Here is a 16,872-nt window from a genome sequence, read left to right as displayed (position 1 = left end):
CTTTTTAATTTGCCTTTGCATGCTTCTTAGCTTCAAAATACATTTAGTACTTCTTTTTGATTTTAATATTTCTATGCAAGGGCTTGCATCCTTTTTTTTCCCTTACATTTTCAGTCTTTACATAAGGTTATTTAATCTGAACCTCCCTTCATGACCTTTTATTTTCTAATTTTCGCAACCTATTTCATTTTGTTTCCCATTTTGTAAAAAAAGGTACACATCAAAATAGCTCCGACAATAGATATTAATCAAAGGTGCATAAGCTTTATTCATTGAATATAATTTGAGACTTGATAGAAAGATGAAGTACATTGTGCACAAAGGCCACAATACAGGCTATGACACACAAATAAAATCTACACTTGTTTTCAAGGAAGGGCCAAGTTTTTTTTTTGAAGGCTAAAAACATGTATATAAGATACCATAAGGGGTGCTATAACCCATATACAAAGAGAAGAAAAAATAGATTGGGTTGCATGAGCTTGTTCTTAGACACGACATTGCACATTTGCTTTCTCCATTCTTCAATAGCAAGAACCCCACACTGATCCGCAATCCAGTTATTGTAGTGTAGTCCCACTGCAATACTACTGTAGTGTAGTCCCACTGCACGAGCTTGTTCTTAGACACGACATTGTACATTTGCATTCTCCATTCTTCAACAGCAGGAACCCCATAGTGATCCGCAATCCAGTCTAGTCCCACTGCAATATTACCAATCCTAAATATGTCAAGGGTATGCAAGCGAAAAACAAACTAGTATTTTTAGTTTTGTCTTGAAAACAGAACACATATTGTTTATTTTTATGTCTTTTCATTTTATCCATGGAAGAAATGTACCGTATAACAAACAAAGTTATGAAACAGAATAAACACACACCTAAACAAGGGCCAAGTTATGAGTGTAGCTCTTACGAGTTCCGGATGCTTCAAGTGACAAGTAACATGCTTCAATATCTTAATCCATCTTCTCTAGAGAAGGAAGGGCAATGCGATTAGACAATATTCCAGCACAACAATTTTGTCCTATGCAAAAGTGGCATCTTAGTCCATGTTCTCTTCAATGTTAACCTATCACAATCAAAATAACAACCCACTAATACAGTTACAACTTACAAAAAAAGTGCTAAAGCATAACCACACAATGCAAACCAAGTTGAAAGCAAAGGGGAATAACACAGAAGAAGAAAAAGAAGAGGATTGGAATGTTTACCACTTTACCTTGAGGACAGCTAGATCATATGTTGGATCAAACCCAATTATTTTCCCTTCCCTGTAAAAGCTATTTCCTTTGGTATCAGCTAGGAACACCTATAGACAGAAATACGAGCATATATGCAAGTAAACTAAATGATGGAAAATACAGGAAAACAGACTTATGTTTCTTCCATCTGAAATATGAAGTTTGAAGGAATTAACAGCATAAGGGAAAACCTTACAACGTTGTAAACCACTTGTATCAGTAGCCAGTTTAGCAACAACATGGTAATTGGTGACCTGTCCACCAAAAAAGCCAAATGACTACTTTGAGCAATTGGTAATTGTGCAATCAAATACAATATCAATGGCATGAAGAATCTGCAATTCCTTATCAAGACAGCTTGTAAAGTTATAAATACATGCCTTAAGTTTAGTTATTCAGTATCCAATTATTTTGATAATGACCAAAGGAATTTCAAACTCATTGAATAGCTTTGCATATTTCAATCTTCCCTGAATTAAAAGCACCATTATAATACTATCCAATAAGATAACTAGCCTCAAAGTTAAAACAAAGAAAAAATTATTATGAAATACAAGTAGAATCAAATCTATGTGGGACAACCAAATTCCCTTTCTAAAATTTTCCCTTACTATGTGACCAAATTTATCCCAAATGAAGCCTGAACCAGTGCCTTCCACTTTTGCATCTTCATCCTCATTCAGCATGACTTGATCAGAAGAAGTCTTTGGGACTTTTGTCAATTCAAGATCTTTAATGAAAACAACCGAGGGTGAAGTTTCCTGTGAAAATCCCAATAAGAGAAAAAGAACCAAAACCATCATTTGTTAATGTGAGAAAAAAAACATATATAACATGAGCAATAAGCTAATAACAGTGTTGAAAGTGTGTCATAAGTAACTTTATTTTCTCATATAACCTAGTTTCTTAGCCAGACAAATGAAAATATAGAGAAGCGATTCTAAGAAAGAATGACCAGTGAGAACAACTTCTAAACCATATATTAATACTACAATGATCAAACACCTATCCAACATCACTTCTAAAATTTTGGAAGCAACTATCAAACGGCTGCTTGATATCAATTCTCTTTTTTCCCATTCTCCCTTGGTTCTCTGTTTCATTTTTCTGGCCTTGGGTCTGTACTATTTGTTACTCTTGGCACATCTTGTGCTTTATATATACAAGTTTGGCTTAGCTAAAAAAAAACCACCATACTTGTTTGCTTCATCACATGCCACTCCAAACTCAGAGCCAGGATTGACACCAATCTTACTACAAAGTAATTGAACAAAGACACTTCAATGAAGCATTTCATCGAACAGCTTAAGGGCATCATAAAAATCAGTTTGTACAAATGTAGAAATGCAACACCACAATTGCAGAAAAGAAACTAGACTCAGATGAACACAATCAAGAGCTGAAATAAAAACAGTATAGAAAAATTGAACTTGTAAACAACTGAATTCAAGAAAAACGAACCAAATCAACAAGGACACAAGGAGAAGAGGAAAACGACATCAGCGTGCTGGTTGGAGAAGCGGGCTGGGCTACCGGAGATCCACCACCGCACCACGTCGATTAGTTCGCTGTTGCCGCCGACGAAAGGAAAGGAAGAACGATTTCTTGTTTATGAAGAAGAACGTGAATGGGGGAATGGGGATATATTTAAAATAAAAGGATTACTAAGCTATTAACTAAATTGGTAGGGATTATTAAGGAATTAAATTAAATAATAAAATATATATATTACGAAAATAAAATATTAGAAATGATGTGGATAATAAGATGACACATGTCAGATTATAACTGGTACAACAAGGTCATGGGTGATATAACTCAAAATTGAGCATGGGTCGTTTAGACAACCCATATTAAAAATATGAATATACACCACAGTTTTAATTGAATCATTCAATGTACAGAACAAATGCGGGAGCAGTACTTCACCCAGGTGGTGCCCGGCCCACTACACAACTGGTACCAGCTATGAACTCCAGAATTGCGTCAGATCCGTTTGCATGGTACTGTAATTAACCACAAAGTAGCTGGAAGTGGTCCATTTTGATATATACAATGACACACATTCAATTTCATCAAAATTTCACATCATTTTTATTACTCCCTCCAGTCTTTTTTTTATAATAAACTCTTTGATAAAATCACATAAATTAAGGAAACTAATAATTTTTATAAAATAAATGTCTTTTTCTTTTCACAAGAACAATCATGTTAAATACCACAAATGTTGACAATACCTATTGGGTGTTTACAATTTCTCTCCAAATTTTTGCATGTGGAATAGGTCTCTTTACATTGGAATTGATTATTTGACATAATTTAATAAGAGTGTTTCTTATAAAAAGGATAAAAAAAAATTCCAAAGTATTCCTTATAAAAAAAACCAGAGGGGTTATTAAATTTTTTTGAAAGGAAATTTCATTATTCAAATGTAAAAACTTGGGAACATCATTCTCAAGTTTGTAGATTATTTTTGAAAAGATAAATTCAAAAATTTCACTTTTATCATTGTCATAAAAAAACAAAAAACATGTGATTAAGTGAGACCCTTTCATATTTCACATGCCAGCTGTGTCCCACTTGAGCAATTAACACTTGAACAGAGTAGTAATGTCACCCTTTCACCCGCCACCCAGATTCGTCACTATAAATGACACCTCTAGCAATTCACACACACTACAACCTAGTAAGCTTCAAAGGTCCTTCCAATAGTTCTCTATTCTGCTACAGCTTGTTAACTAAGATGAAGCTTGCATTTGCAAATGTACTACTTGTTATGTGCCTTGTCCTTAGCTCCTCTTGGTTTGAAGTCTCAATGGCCAGTTCTTCTGGTGGTAAAGCCGAAATTAATTAATTAAACATGTTTTTAGTTTAAATTAATTAATTATTCCTGTACTTTATTGACTTAGATATATGCATGCACTTGATTTGCTATACTAAAATGATAATTTGACCATTTTGGTTTTGGTGTGTGATGCTATTTAGGTTTCTGTGACACAAAGTGCGAGCAGAGGTGCTCCAAAGCTTCGATCCAGGACAGATGCTTGAAGTTCTGCGGGATCTGTTGTGACAAGTGCAAGTGTGTGCCATCTGGGACTTATGGGAACAAACATGAGTGTCCTTGCTACAGGGACTTGAAGAACTCCAAAGGCAAAAACAAATGCCCTTAACTAATCACTTTCATACATTGCCATAATATGGAATGTCCTGTTCTATTTCTACCTACCATGTATGATGTCCTAGGTAGCTTGATTATGCTTCTATAGTTGTTGATTAGATTACTATTTCTGAAGTTCCTTTATTGTGTTATCTAAATTATCTTATCACCATAAGTAAATTTGATTCTAGAAGTTTAGTCACGTGTAATGCGAAAAATTGTGTTATCTTTTTTGAATATAATCAACTTTCCTTAGTTTTTTTGGGTGACTATTTATCGTGATTGTTAATCGTGTACCAAACATACACTAAGTGGTTCCAAAGTGTAATAAAGTTGACTTGTGAGTGAGTGTCATATGTGTGATATGAGACATATTGCATCTTAGACTCCCCCGCCTATATATATGGTTGGATGAAATTGTCTTTAAAGTTTAAACACATGCAACAATGCTTGGAAATTTTACCTCATCCATTTTACTCTGTTTATCATACTAAACAATCTACTATTTTCACACCACTTTCACACTACTAATATTTCTTCTCACTTTCTATCTTCCCAATTTCTCTGATAAACCAAATAAACCATTAGAGAAAATGTATAGTAGACACTAAATTGGTACTCCCCTTTTAAAATAACTGTCCACATTAGAGAAAATTTTGTACACTTGAAATTTCAAGAAAGCATTAATTGATGTTTTCCAAACAATACCCTTACAAATGAGGAGAGATAAAGATACATTCTAACGGGTAAAGTAGGAAAACAAATGATATTTTTCTAAAAGTTAACAAAATTAATTGCACTTCTTAATATGTGTGTGTTTTGATAAAGTAGACAGTTATTTTGAAACGGAGGGAGTATATGAAATAAATGAAGAGAAGAGAAACAAATTATAGGTGTAATCATGTAAATATGATGGGGGTGATGAGAAAATAGAGATCAAGAAAAATTTTGAGTGTATATAAGGCGTGTCATTATTATTGAAGTTTTTAAAAACCATGATTGCTTATGTAAAATCAATTTTACAACAATTAAAACTAATTTTGAGAGAAGTGAACAGTATTTATTTTCCAATGAGCAAAATTCATTTTAAAATATAGAACCAACATTTTTTTTTACAATATCACTTCAAAAGTGATTATATCCCAACATTTAAATAAAAACAGTCCTTCTAAACTCATTTTCAAAATATCATTCGTATTTCCTAAGCACAAAGCCACAAACATATGTTTATAACTTCAAATCTTTCAAAAATAATGTTTCAAAGTATGAAACAAAATTACAAAAGGACCTACATGGAAGGAAAATAAGGAACCTAGAAACACTTGAAATCTATCCTGATGGTTTATTTTTTGGGTACATAACAGTAGAATCACAAGAATTACACTTAGAATATCACAAATTTGTATCAACCATTGTAGCTTTTCCCTTGAGAGGATCATGTATGTTGCTAGTTATCTCCTATACAGCTGAGCATTGTCCTCTATAGTCTCTGAGAACCAAGTCCTTCCATCCTATGCCAGTAACAAAACTGAGAGAAACTAACATATAAACTACAAACAACACACAACCTAAGACATCTTATGAAAGTATGAGTAATGCGACAGAAGAAAAAAAAGGAGGTAGTCAAAAAGTGTAATCTCCTTGTGGCCATGAAAAATCTTTTGAGCAATTTAGAAGTTACTGTAATGCATGTTTAAATGTGTCGAATATTTCCCCTGTCAAACCTATCAAGTAACTTCTTGCCATAGAGGTTGTTTCGCATCATTGTGGAGTTTAGTTGGATCAGCTGGAGTAAAGCATTCCGAATGGCTCCCTGCATTTTAAGAAATAGAGAGAAAATTCAAGTTATCACAACAAACCAGTAAACGAGCTTTCTAGCAATTTAAAATTATAAAGAGGAAGGTGGATAATAGAATAATGAGTATAATACAAGGTTTATTTATATTACTTTGCAGATTCCAAGAGACACCACATGATACAGATTTGTCTCCACTGAGGAGTTTTCAACAAGAGCAAAAACTATCCTCTGCTAAAAATTGTCTACAGATCAATGCCATTTCAAGTCTTTTAGTTTGGATTATAATTTAGGCCTCTAAAGGCACAAAAAAATAGCCAGCTTCTTCAAGTAGAGCTTTATTTTGTTGAGAAAAAATTCCACGTAAGAGAGCCAAACCATTGCAATTCAATCTTTAGCCACCAGCTAAGATGTCGACGAACTACTATAATGTTTGGATCAGCTTTTTTATTTCTCACAAGCTACCCACATAAGTTTCTCCCAATAATCGATTTTGGTTTAAGAATCAATTGTAGAAGGATTGCCAAATGTGCACTAAATTAGATTGATGGGCTATGAAAATAGGGGAATCTAGAGTAATGCATAAACATTTAAACACAAAGATCAAGCAGTGCATACTGACCTTAGATATCATCAGGGCCGTTTTGATGACATAATTACCATATGGATCCACAAGAAGCCTCGCGACATTGGGATCATGGAGCAACTCTAAAACAATACGCATTGAGTGCATTTCTCCTGATTCTTGAAAGAACTTCTCCACCACATTACTCCCATACTTGTTGCAGGCAAGATATGTAAACTTCCCTTGAAGTTGTCTGAGTAGATTTTCTGTAACTACTGGTATTTTCAGAGACAATAAATGTTGCACAACATAGTTGCTGCAGACAGGGAAACAAAATACACGAGAAAAATTTAGTATAGTGAATCATATACTAGGAAAAAAATTGATACTTGTAAAATACAAACCCGTAGCAGTCCTCAGCTAGGAGGGAAGCATTTACAATGACATCAGCAATCAGCCTCATTTTGGTTTCTCCAATAGCATGGAGAATGCACTGCTGCAGCACACAGCACCCAGTCTTATCTTTGGCTATGCCAAACGAGTTGTTTGCCACCTCATTCAGAAGATACTGTGATGAAAGTAAACAATCAGAACTTGATGAAACTAAAGTGAAGTAATTTGACAAATCGAGAATTATCCAGTAACATTAGTGAACTTTTTTCCCCTTTATTTTGAACTTCTGGTCACTATTCATTTACTTCAAAACAAAAATGTGCATGAAAAAAAGGAACAGTGTTAATCGCGGACCGCGGAAAATAGCGGAAAGCAAAAAATCTGTTATTTCTTGCCCTCATGGCGGCAAATAGCGGAATAGCGGTGAGCCCTCAGAGCGCCGCTATAACCACTATTTGACAACACTGAAAAGGAAAACGTGTAAAGTGTACATGTTCAAACAAGAGTAACATAAGGCTAAAAGGTCCCACAAACTAATAAAATACTTCACAGAACTTCAGTTTGTATATCATTACAGAACTTCCACAAACGAATAAATAACTTCCAGCTCAAGTCAGATGGAAGTCAACTTCAAAATGCTCCAAGTCAACCCTTTGAACATGAAGTAGAAGGATCTGTTTTCCTGATGGCATGGACCATGATAAGATCATGGTGAATGTTTGGATAGACGACAAGAAATCACAGTAAAGTCAAAATCACATTGGACAATCCAAAAGCAAAGGAAAGTTGTTTCTATCCATCGTGATTTGGCTCACCGTGGTTCCATTGTGTATCCAAACACGCACTTAAACATTTTACAAAAGCCTTATCCTCACACATGTCCAGCATTTCAATACATTAGTCATTTCCAAATGCTAACATCAAAATTGAATGTGTGAATTCAAACAAAGTCCAATGAACACAACAAAAAACTACCTTAGTAGCTTCTCCAGAGAAATGTTTCAAACAATACAGAACAACACGATGACCATTTGTATCCTTAGCTAACACAACAGCACCAGGGCTCAAAGCAGCCATAATGAGATCTCTTTGCTCTTCATTGGTGACACTCTCCAACAATCGCTCCACAGAACGCGTTCTGAAAGAAGAAAAAGCAAAATGAAACACCACAAATTTCCAATCAAGATAACTTCAGAGACAAGAAACAAGACATGAATCTTAAACTAGTCAAACAGAGAATGTTGAGAGACAATATAGATACCCATGTGGCTTGAGACAAACTCTGACCAAGAGAAAATTAGGCTGTGTGACCACCAAAACAATGCGAGTCCTCTGTTCATCACTGCAAATCTCCACCATCTTCTGAAAAACATAGTTCCCAAAAGGGTCCACCATGAGCTCAGTCACGTGATCAATCAGCTCAAGGAAGATAAAGGAAAAATCCTCAGCCGCCATTCTCTTCATCCTCTCCTGCAAAATCCTACATCCATATTGATCCTTAGCAAAAGACAAAACACTCCCCCTCCAGCACTCGTTCAAATCCATCCTTGGAATTTCACCGATTTCACCCAACAAATCACCAGCGCCGCCGTTGAAGAAACCGGAGCTCTGCCTCAACAGAGGAACAGAATCCAGAAACCCTGACGACAGCGATTCAGAACCAGCATTAGCGGCGTTGAACCCGGTTTGGGTGAGATTGGGAGGGTGAAACGCGTGGCGGCTGAAAGCGTGATCGAGAGGTGGAGGATTGAAGGCGGAGGTGGAGAGGGAGAGACGAGTGAAGGCGTCTTCTAGGGTTTGATTCTTGTGGAGGAGGGGTTTTGGGTGGTAGTAGCTAGAGAGGTAGAAAGAATCAGAATGTGAAGCATCATCGGCGGCGATTGGGAAACCGAAACCTCTGGACGATGACATCGGCGGCGGTGGTGGTCGGAGAGTGAGGGAGGTTTAGGGGAAGGAAAGGGTTTTGGATTTTTGATTAATTTTGAGGAAAGTGAATTGATTTGATTTGGTTTGGTTTGAGGGATAGGATGGGAAGGGGAGTATTCCTATGAGTAGCGTTCTGCATGCAATTTATAGTAACTTTTCATGCTCAGAAACTAGAGAGAGAAACAAACATGAGAATAGGAGAGAGAAACTGTGTTTGGTTTGTGTTGTGTTCCTATGTTGTCAATGTTGTGTCGTGTTATATAAAGTTAATCCTTTCCTTCCCCTGTCGTTTTCAGCCCAACTACATATGGGGTGGGCTTTTTCCTTTCAAGTTCCAGTCAACACACCACCCTCACTGTCTTGCAACAAATGTTTGTCTCATTCTAGGAAAATCAAATTGTAGCAAAAATGGTTCAGATTTTAATTGTTTTTTCAGCTAATTTCAACTAAAATCAATTCAATTGAGGTCATGTTTATTTACCTAATGGGTGTCGGGTCGCGGAGGTTTAAATTAGTTGTTCGACAGGGTGATGGAGCTTAAGAATTCAACAGGGTGTTGATTTATTTACACTTCTTTTTTTATCTATTTCATTTGATCACTTGTTTTCTCTTTATATGGTCTTTTCTATTTCTATCACATCATTATCATAATTCTCATTTATTTCTATTCTCTTCTTGTAAATCACTAAATGTGCGTGTGTTTGGAGTGACAATCAATTATTATTCATTTGTTATCTCTCTATTTGGTTTGCATATCGTGAGAGGAGATTGAAAAATAATAGTGGAGTCACACAATTTTTTCCAATCTACTCATGTAGTTGTCGGAAAATTAAGACAATGTTATTAGAACCAAACTGGACCAACTTGTTTGACTGATTTGAACGAGACCTGATTCCCATACCGATCTAGCATTCTAGCTGTTACACAAAACCAAAGCTCATCAAAACTCAATAGAATCTAAAAAACCGGCGAAATTGGTTAATCATTTATCTTAAGTACATTGGCAGAAGTTTGATTGCATGTAATAAAGTGATTAGTCTTCTACTATTAGTTGAATATACCCTAAGCTAAGAGTGTGTTTTTAAGAGAGGAAAGGGGAAGACTATGAGGGGAAGGGGAAGAAAAAGGAAGGGCAAGAATATACTCATGAGAAAGAGTTTTAGAGGGGGTCTTGAAGGTTTTAGAAATATATACCACAAAGTTTCCATCTTTAAAATCTCTCAAACAATTAAGAAACTTCTCATATATAATTAAATCTCTTTCTTCCCTTCCATTTCATTCCCTCCAAAACTCAACTTATTACAAACAAACACTATATAAGTAAACCAAATAATAGATAATTTGATGTGATTAATGAAAAGAAATATAAATACATGGGATGAAGCAACGAAACTTCATAAGTATTATTCCTGGGTCATGTGGTTTATCTAGTTTTTGTTAGTGGACTCTGGTACTCAAAGATGGGGACATCAAACTGATTTGACCTTCAAAGTGTGAAACTTTGAATCTGAGTTTTTGTTTTTTAACTTGGTCTCTGCAGAAGAATCTGATAATAATTATAAAACATTGTTGCCACAAATGATTGGAAACGTAGTTTGGAAGGAGAAAGGAATTCCTTTCGGTCAAGAACTAAAGTGGCAAGTGTCAACTAATGAGCAGAACTACAAGTACGAGGTAATATTCGAAGGAAATCACATGGCAATTAATGGTGGGAAATGAGTCAAATTAAGTGGGGTCTTGATATAGGTTTGAAGACTTAAATTAGTGGAGCACCGTGCGTTAAACGAAAAAATTGTTGAAAAATGTAATTAGAAGTATGCATATGTAAGATGATATATTCGTTTTTCAAAAATTAAGAAATAATTGAAAATATACATATGTTGGATAATATTAAATTTTTCAAAAAAATCAATTTCTTTTTTAATATTACTTTTTTTGGGTACATTTCGTAAAAAATAAAAAAAGAAACGGGAAGACCCGAGCTAAGGCCTCAAAGAAGAGACACCGATGACATCCGCCAAAAGAAGCAAACTCATCCCATCCAACAGATGCTCAATAGCCGCAAACGGTTTGTCTTGCTGCGATCCAAACTTTGCTAAGAAATCAGCACAAGCATTCCCTTCCCTGAAAGTGTGATATACGACCACGGGTCAATCACGACACAACAAATCCTTAATGCCCCAAATAAAGGGCACATAAGCATGCCTCAAGGAAGGAGCAGAGTTCACCAAAGTAATAGCATCAAGAGAGTCAGATTGACACTCGACAATGCGAGCACCACGACCCCAAGCCAAACTCAACCCATGAAAGATAGCGAGCAACTCGAGGTGTAAGGTATTAGGATCATCCCGGAAGCCATAAAAACCACCAAACCACTGACCTGAGCTACTACGGAAGGAGCCACCAAAACCACCATGTTTGGGGTGTCACGAACACTACCATCAACATTAAGCACCAAACTTTCATTGTCACGAACCTGCCAACGCACCAGCCTAGGAGGGGGTTGAGACGCGCTAGTGGAGTCCCCAAAGCATCTCCATGAGTCTGACGTCATACCTGAAATATTAGCAATCAAGGCATGAGGATTCAGGAGGATATTACTCTCTTTATTCCTATATAACTATAACCGTCACTATTTTAATCTATTTTTTGTTTTTATTTATCAGTCATTTTTACAATTTCAATAGAACATTGATTATGTTTTTCCAATTGTACCATTAACTTAATGGTGATAGAAAAAATTGAAGTGTTAGAGTTAAGAAGAGAGATAAAGGGTATATTAATAAGTTTGACGGTAATTTTGATAAAAACAAGAGCACATTAATCTTATTCCTTAATACATGTGTAAAACCCTTAGAGCTCGTTTGATGAACAAGATAAGCATACAGGATGTAATATGTCGTTCGTTGCACCAGCAGGATATGATAACACTATCATGTCCCTTATCATATCGTGTCTATCATGTGTAAGAGTTATCCTAAGAGAGGAGTTAGGATAGAAATTATCCTGACAGGATAAGATATCGGTTTATGAATATTATGAATTTTTTATTTCAAAGGAAAATTTGATACATTTTTAATTGTTTCTATCAATATCGTGTCCACCTCAAACACAGGATATGATAAGAGTTTATCTTACTCCTATCATATCATGTCATTATCCAATCATTTATCATATCCTGCTCTTATCCTATCTTGACCACCAAACGAGCCCTTAAAGTCACAAATATTAAGGAACGGAGGAGTAATCATATATGATGGACCTTGTTGGTTTTAAAAAAAATCTATCAACTGTGTTGGATCTTGCTGGTTTAAATAAATGAATTTATATATCTTTCATATTAATATTTGTATTTAATGACATCATATTCGTCTGGTCGGCCGAAATGACCACTCTACCCACTATCGTCTTGATCAACCCAAAAAACTCACAACTAATAAGTGAATGTTAGAGTGGTTGGCCGGAACGACCAATATAAAGTCTTAACTTGTCTAAACTATTAGCAAAACAAATGTCGTTGTTAGAGCAACTTCAATGCTAGTTCTTAGTTCTTAATTCTTAGTTCTTAGTTCTTAACACTATTTATGTGGGTCCGTACTACCACATGTGCTTAAGCAACTTTTTGCAGATTTTGCTCCAATCATGAGTTCTTAGTTCTTAGCACTATTCATCTGGTCCCACAATACCATTATATTAATATTTTTTATTTTCATATAATTTTGATTTCAATTTAAATGTTAATTCAATACTTAAATTAAATGAATGAGAGAAAAATAAAATATTTTTTTATGCTAATAACTCAAAAAGTAAAACTTATTATATAAGAACCTAGTTCGTATTTATTTTTAAGAACTAAGAATTCCACGTCATCACCTCAAGAGGTTAAGAACTCAGTTCTTAGTTCTTAACTCAAAAATAAGAACTAAGAAAATGCTAGTTCTTAATTCTTAGTTCTGATCACTATTTATGTAGGTCTGTATTGCCACATGTGTTTAAGCAACTCTCAAGCAATTTTGCTCCAACCATGAGTTCTTAGTTCTTACCACTATTCATTTGGTCTCACCAACCACATTATTTATACTTTTTATTTTCATAAAGTAATAAAACAAAATTCATAAAGTAATAAAGTAATTTGGATGAGAGAGAAAATATATTTTTTTATGCTAAAAACTCAAAAAGTAAAACTTCTTATATAAGAACTGAGTTCTAAATTTTAAAAACTAAAAACTTCATGTCAGCACCTCCAATGATTAATAACTCAGTTCTTAGTTGTTAACTCAAAAATAAGAATTAAGAACCTTACATTGGAGATGCTCTTAGAGTTAATGATTTAAAACAATAAAAATAGAAGTATTATCTTGGAAGTTACTTATTACAATAACCAAACAAATGTTATACACATTCACTAACCGCTCGTATCAAACTCTATTATATAGATTTAATTGTTTTATAACTTAAAAATTATTTATTTACTTACATATTGTTCTTTTAGATTTTGAAACTTTCTTTATGATCTTGAGCTAATTTGAATGTTATAGTGTTTTATGCTTTCTCCTTTATTTTTGTGGAAAATCTTCGTCTCATTCTTGAGGTCAAAGACTCAAAGGCAAAGCAATATGTTATCAAAAAAAAAGACTCAAAGCAATAAATTAAAATAGTAAGATATGAGAAACGTAATTACCGTGCAAAACTAAAAGAACGCGGTGATATATATTAATGCTGTTACGCGCAATGAAATAACTAGGCAATTAATGGTGTGGAAGATGAGTCAAATTAAGTAGTTAGGATTCTATTATGTTGAATTTTTTTTTTCTTTTGGCCACCAGTCTCCACGGGAGAAAGGGACCCCACGTGACTAATCTGGCTTGGGATACGGTAATGATATTCCTGGCCACAAAGATTTTTATTTTTGACCTCAGAGGGGATCGAACCCGGGCCATAAGCCTAGGTGAAATCCCTTAAGGAAATGCACATTCACCACTTATGTCACTCCTTGTGGTTCTATTATGTTGAATGAGTCAGAATAATTTTATAGTTAAACAGATTTTTTTTTAAAACTTCACTTCATCTGAATGCCTATGCTATAATGAACAGATCTTCTAAGTAAACTTTATACACTTGTTAGAATAAACCAATAAGGTGTAACATAGCCAATAGATAATTATATTGGACTAGTTAAACATCTATCCAAAATTTGATCCTTAGAAATTAGGCGTAACTTTGTGACTGTGCATTTCATTTTGTAATACTACTCTCAAGCATGGTTGTCAATTTCTAGAGATTATTTAATCTCGTAAAGGGGAGGTAATCTCGTAACGTAATCTCGTAAGAGATTACCTCGTGCAAAAATAATACTTTTAAAACTATAATAATGATTAAGTCACACTAATAGTACTAAAAATTATCCAAATTATCCAACAATGACAATTAAAATCATGCATAAAATTACCAAATATCAAACCTAAGGTACATAAGTCATAACAAGTTAACAAAACATCAATACAAGTTAGGATAAACTTAAAAAAAAGAACAAATAAGTCACACGTCATCTAAATTTAAAATCCTACTACACCGTTGTAAGACCCAAGTTTTTAAGCTTAGAATAAGTGGAAGAGACTTCCATTCACGATTAGGCTTGACGTATCGTGAAGGAAAACCTGAACAAGAGTTTATCGAATGGAATAAATTTATGAAGGAGAAAGTTCAGGAAAAGTCTAAGGATCGTATCGAAGTCGATAAAAGTTATAGCACGATCGATATACGCTTGAACCTAGGGCAGAAACCCTAGCAAATAGCTAGTTTTCACTTAAAGGCACGATGGAAACTAATTCCAAAAATCTTCAGAGAAATGTTAGAACTTCTCTTAATCCATAAATAACAAGCGTTTCAAGGCGAAACTCTAGGATCTACGAACGTCCGATTCCAAACATCGGAAGTTTGCCGAAACTAAAACTCTGATAGTTCAAAAACCTTAGAACCAACCGACGATGAAGACTTTTTCTATTCGGAGCTTCAAATGAAGATTCCACACGCGTACACCCATTTCTCTTGATGTTTCCCATCTTTCTTCAGAAGGAAGTTTTCTCTTCCGACATTCAATGCAAAAAGTAACTTATCGGGTAAAATAGTTTTACACCGACTTTACATTAGTCACCTAAAATACAAGGAAACCTCTTTTGAGTTTTGGTATTATGTCGCCAAAACCTATCTTAGAATTCACGGAGAATGAAGCCGGAAAAATCGGAATCACGAAACTTTCATTTTCCCGCGTTTTTCCAACCTCTATATATAGCATAAAACACAAGCCTCGAAAACCAAAAATCATACCGATATTTCTTTGAAGAATTAGAAGTTTCGGCGGGGAGAATATCGTGTCTAAAATACGATGGAATCAGTAGGAAAGAATCGGAATCACTCTCATATTTTTATCTTAACTCTATGAGCTAAATCCTCCGATATCTAAACAAATCTGTACCGGTTTACAAAATATCTTCTCAAAAATATCTTCACAAAATATCTATTCATCCTTATCCAATCTTTGATAAATATCTATTCATACTTATCCGATCCTTGATAAATATCTTCCATTTCATTCCCTATATATATGTTGAAGCTTGAAACAAAAAAACTCACTAACACACCCACCCAAACCCGCGGCCACAAGAGGAGAAGGAGGAGAAGAGTTTTTCGCTGATTCTTGCCTGATCGTTCCATAGTTCGTTGCTACGCATAGACCTCAAGGTACTGACGCTTTTCCTTACTTCTGATAGTAAATTCTGCCGCTTTTCTCTATACTTTTCTGTACTCTTAGTTTTGAGGTTTTTGCAAAACTATCTAGATAACTTCATCTTTTTATCTAAACTTATTCCCTGCGTGCCCCTGAGCATGTTTAGCGGATTACATTTCGCCGATTCTCGCCGAAATGTCGCCGAGTTTCAATTCTGCTCATAATACCCATTTTTGGCTAAAGTTCCAACCTTTGGGCTTAAAACCCTCGACTGAGCTTAGAGTTAGTAAGATTAGTCGCCATAATCGTCGTTGGTATCGACCCCATCTAATTTGTTTTTCGAAATTATGATTTTGAGTTTCCGAGCTAAAAATATTGACCAAAATACCCCTGCGACAGTTTTCGATTCGATAAATTTTCTGAGAGTTTCCTTAGCCTAGATATCGCCTAGGAATACCTAGGAATCGATTTAGATCGAAGAAAAAGTTCGGAAACCCTATTTTACATAGTGGCCGAAACCTATTGCTTAGGGTAACGTGTCCAAAAATAATTTTTGGGTCTCTATGACCTGAGGCATTGCGTAGCTCTTTCGATTGTCGAAATTTTGGCGCTGGTTTCGTGTCATTCCGAGTTCTGTAGCTCGAGTTATGCTCGTTTTAGCGAACGAGGTTCTGTCGTCTATCCATGCTTAAATATTGTACTCTGAAGCTTCTTAAGCTTTGTCTAACGCTAGTTAGTATTGTTTTGACCGAATTGACTTGTTTTGATTGACTTTCGCTTCGTTTGCTCAAAGATTCGTTTGGAGGAACACTTGGAGCAGGAAAAGAGGATTGTGAAGGAGCCTTGCTTGAACACACTGGACGAGTTCGAGGTTATGGTAACTTACTTGCTAGCTAATGCTTTGTAGGCGTCGATAAATTCGACTTGAATTATTGTTTATGCATATGAATTGTCTAGATTGAAAATGTTTTCTAAAGGCTTCGGCCGAGTGAACTGATTGAGACGTGTGTCTCCGTTTTCTGGCCTTCGGTCGACATGGGAGATTAGGATTTATCGCATTGATATG

The 16,872-nt window shown here is 35.1% G+C and overlaps 2 protein-coding genes across 9 annotated transcripts; both read right to left on the bottom strand.

The window, feature by feature from the left end:
• Nucleotides 1-244: 244 nt before the first annotated feature.
• Nucleotides 245-2,957, bottom strand: LOC130722918 (protease Do-like 5, chloroplastic). 8 transcript variants are annotated; one of them, XR_009014118.1, is made up of 6 exons: nt 2,705-2,941; nt 1,855-2,004; nt 1,440-1,497; nt 1,214-1,282; nt 881-1,071; nt 245-704 (listed from the first exon to the last, which is right to left on the bottom strand). XR_009014118.1 is itself a non-coding variant. In XM_057573812.1 (6 exons), exons 1-5 carry the CDS (start codon nt 2,741-2,743, stop codon nt 996-998), a joined length of 426 nt encoding a protein of 141 aa, XP_057429795.1. In that variant the 5' UTR covers nt 2,744-2,957; the 3' UTR covers nt 245-704; nt 916-995. The 8 variants fall into 8 exon arrangements, 4 of the variants coding, with proteins under 4 accessions (XP_057429795.1, XP_057429791.1, XP_057429802.1 ...); XR_009014116.1 differs by having other exon boundaries at nt 1,214-1,311; nt 2,705-2,939; XR_009014117.1 differs by having other exon boundaries at nt 1,222-1,282; nt 2,705-2,935.
• Nucleotides 2,958-5,608: 2,651 nt separating this feature from the next.
• LOC130732132 (pumilio homolog 12-like) lies at nt 5,609-9,219 on the bottom strand. Its single transcript, XM_057584243.1, has 5 exons — nt 8,415-9,219; nt 8,129-8,291; nt 7,165-7,328; nt 6,818-7,076; nt 5,609-6,213 (listed from the first exon to the last, which is right to left on the bottom strand). Exons 1-5 carry the CDS (start codon nt 9,062-9,064, stop codon nt 6,094-6,096), a joined length of 1,356 nt encoding a protein of 451 aa, XP_057440226.1. The 5' UTR covers nt 9,065-9,219; the 3' UTR covers nt 5,609-6,093.
• Between the last annotated feature and the right edge of the window lie 7,653 nt (nt 9,220-16,872).

Source organism: Lotus japonicus, chromosome 1 (assembly GCF_012489685.1).
Source record: "Lotus japonicus ecotype B-129 chromosome 1, LjGifu_v1.2".
NCBI lineage: Eukaryota > Viridiplantae > Streptophyta > Magnoliopsida > Fabales > Fabaceae > Lotus > Lotus japonicus.
Note: the sequence above shows the minus strand (reverse complement) of the source record. Positions and strands in the feature narration are given on the sequence as shown.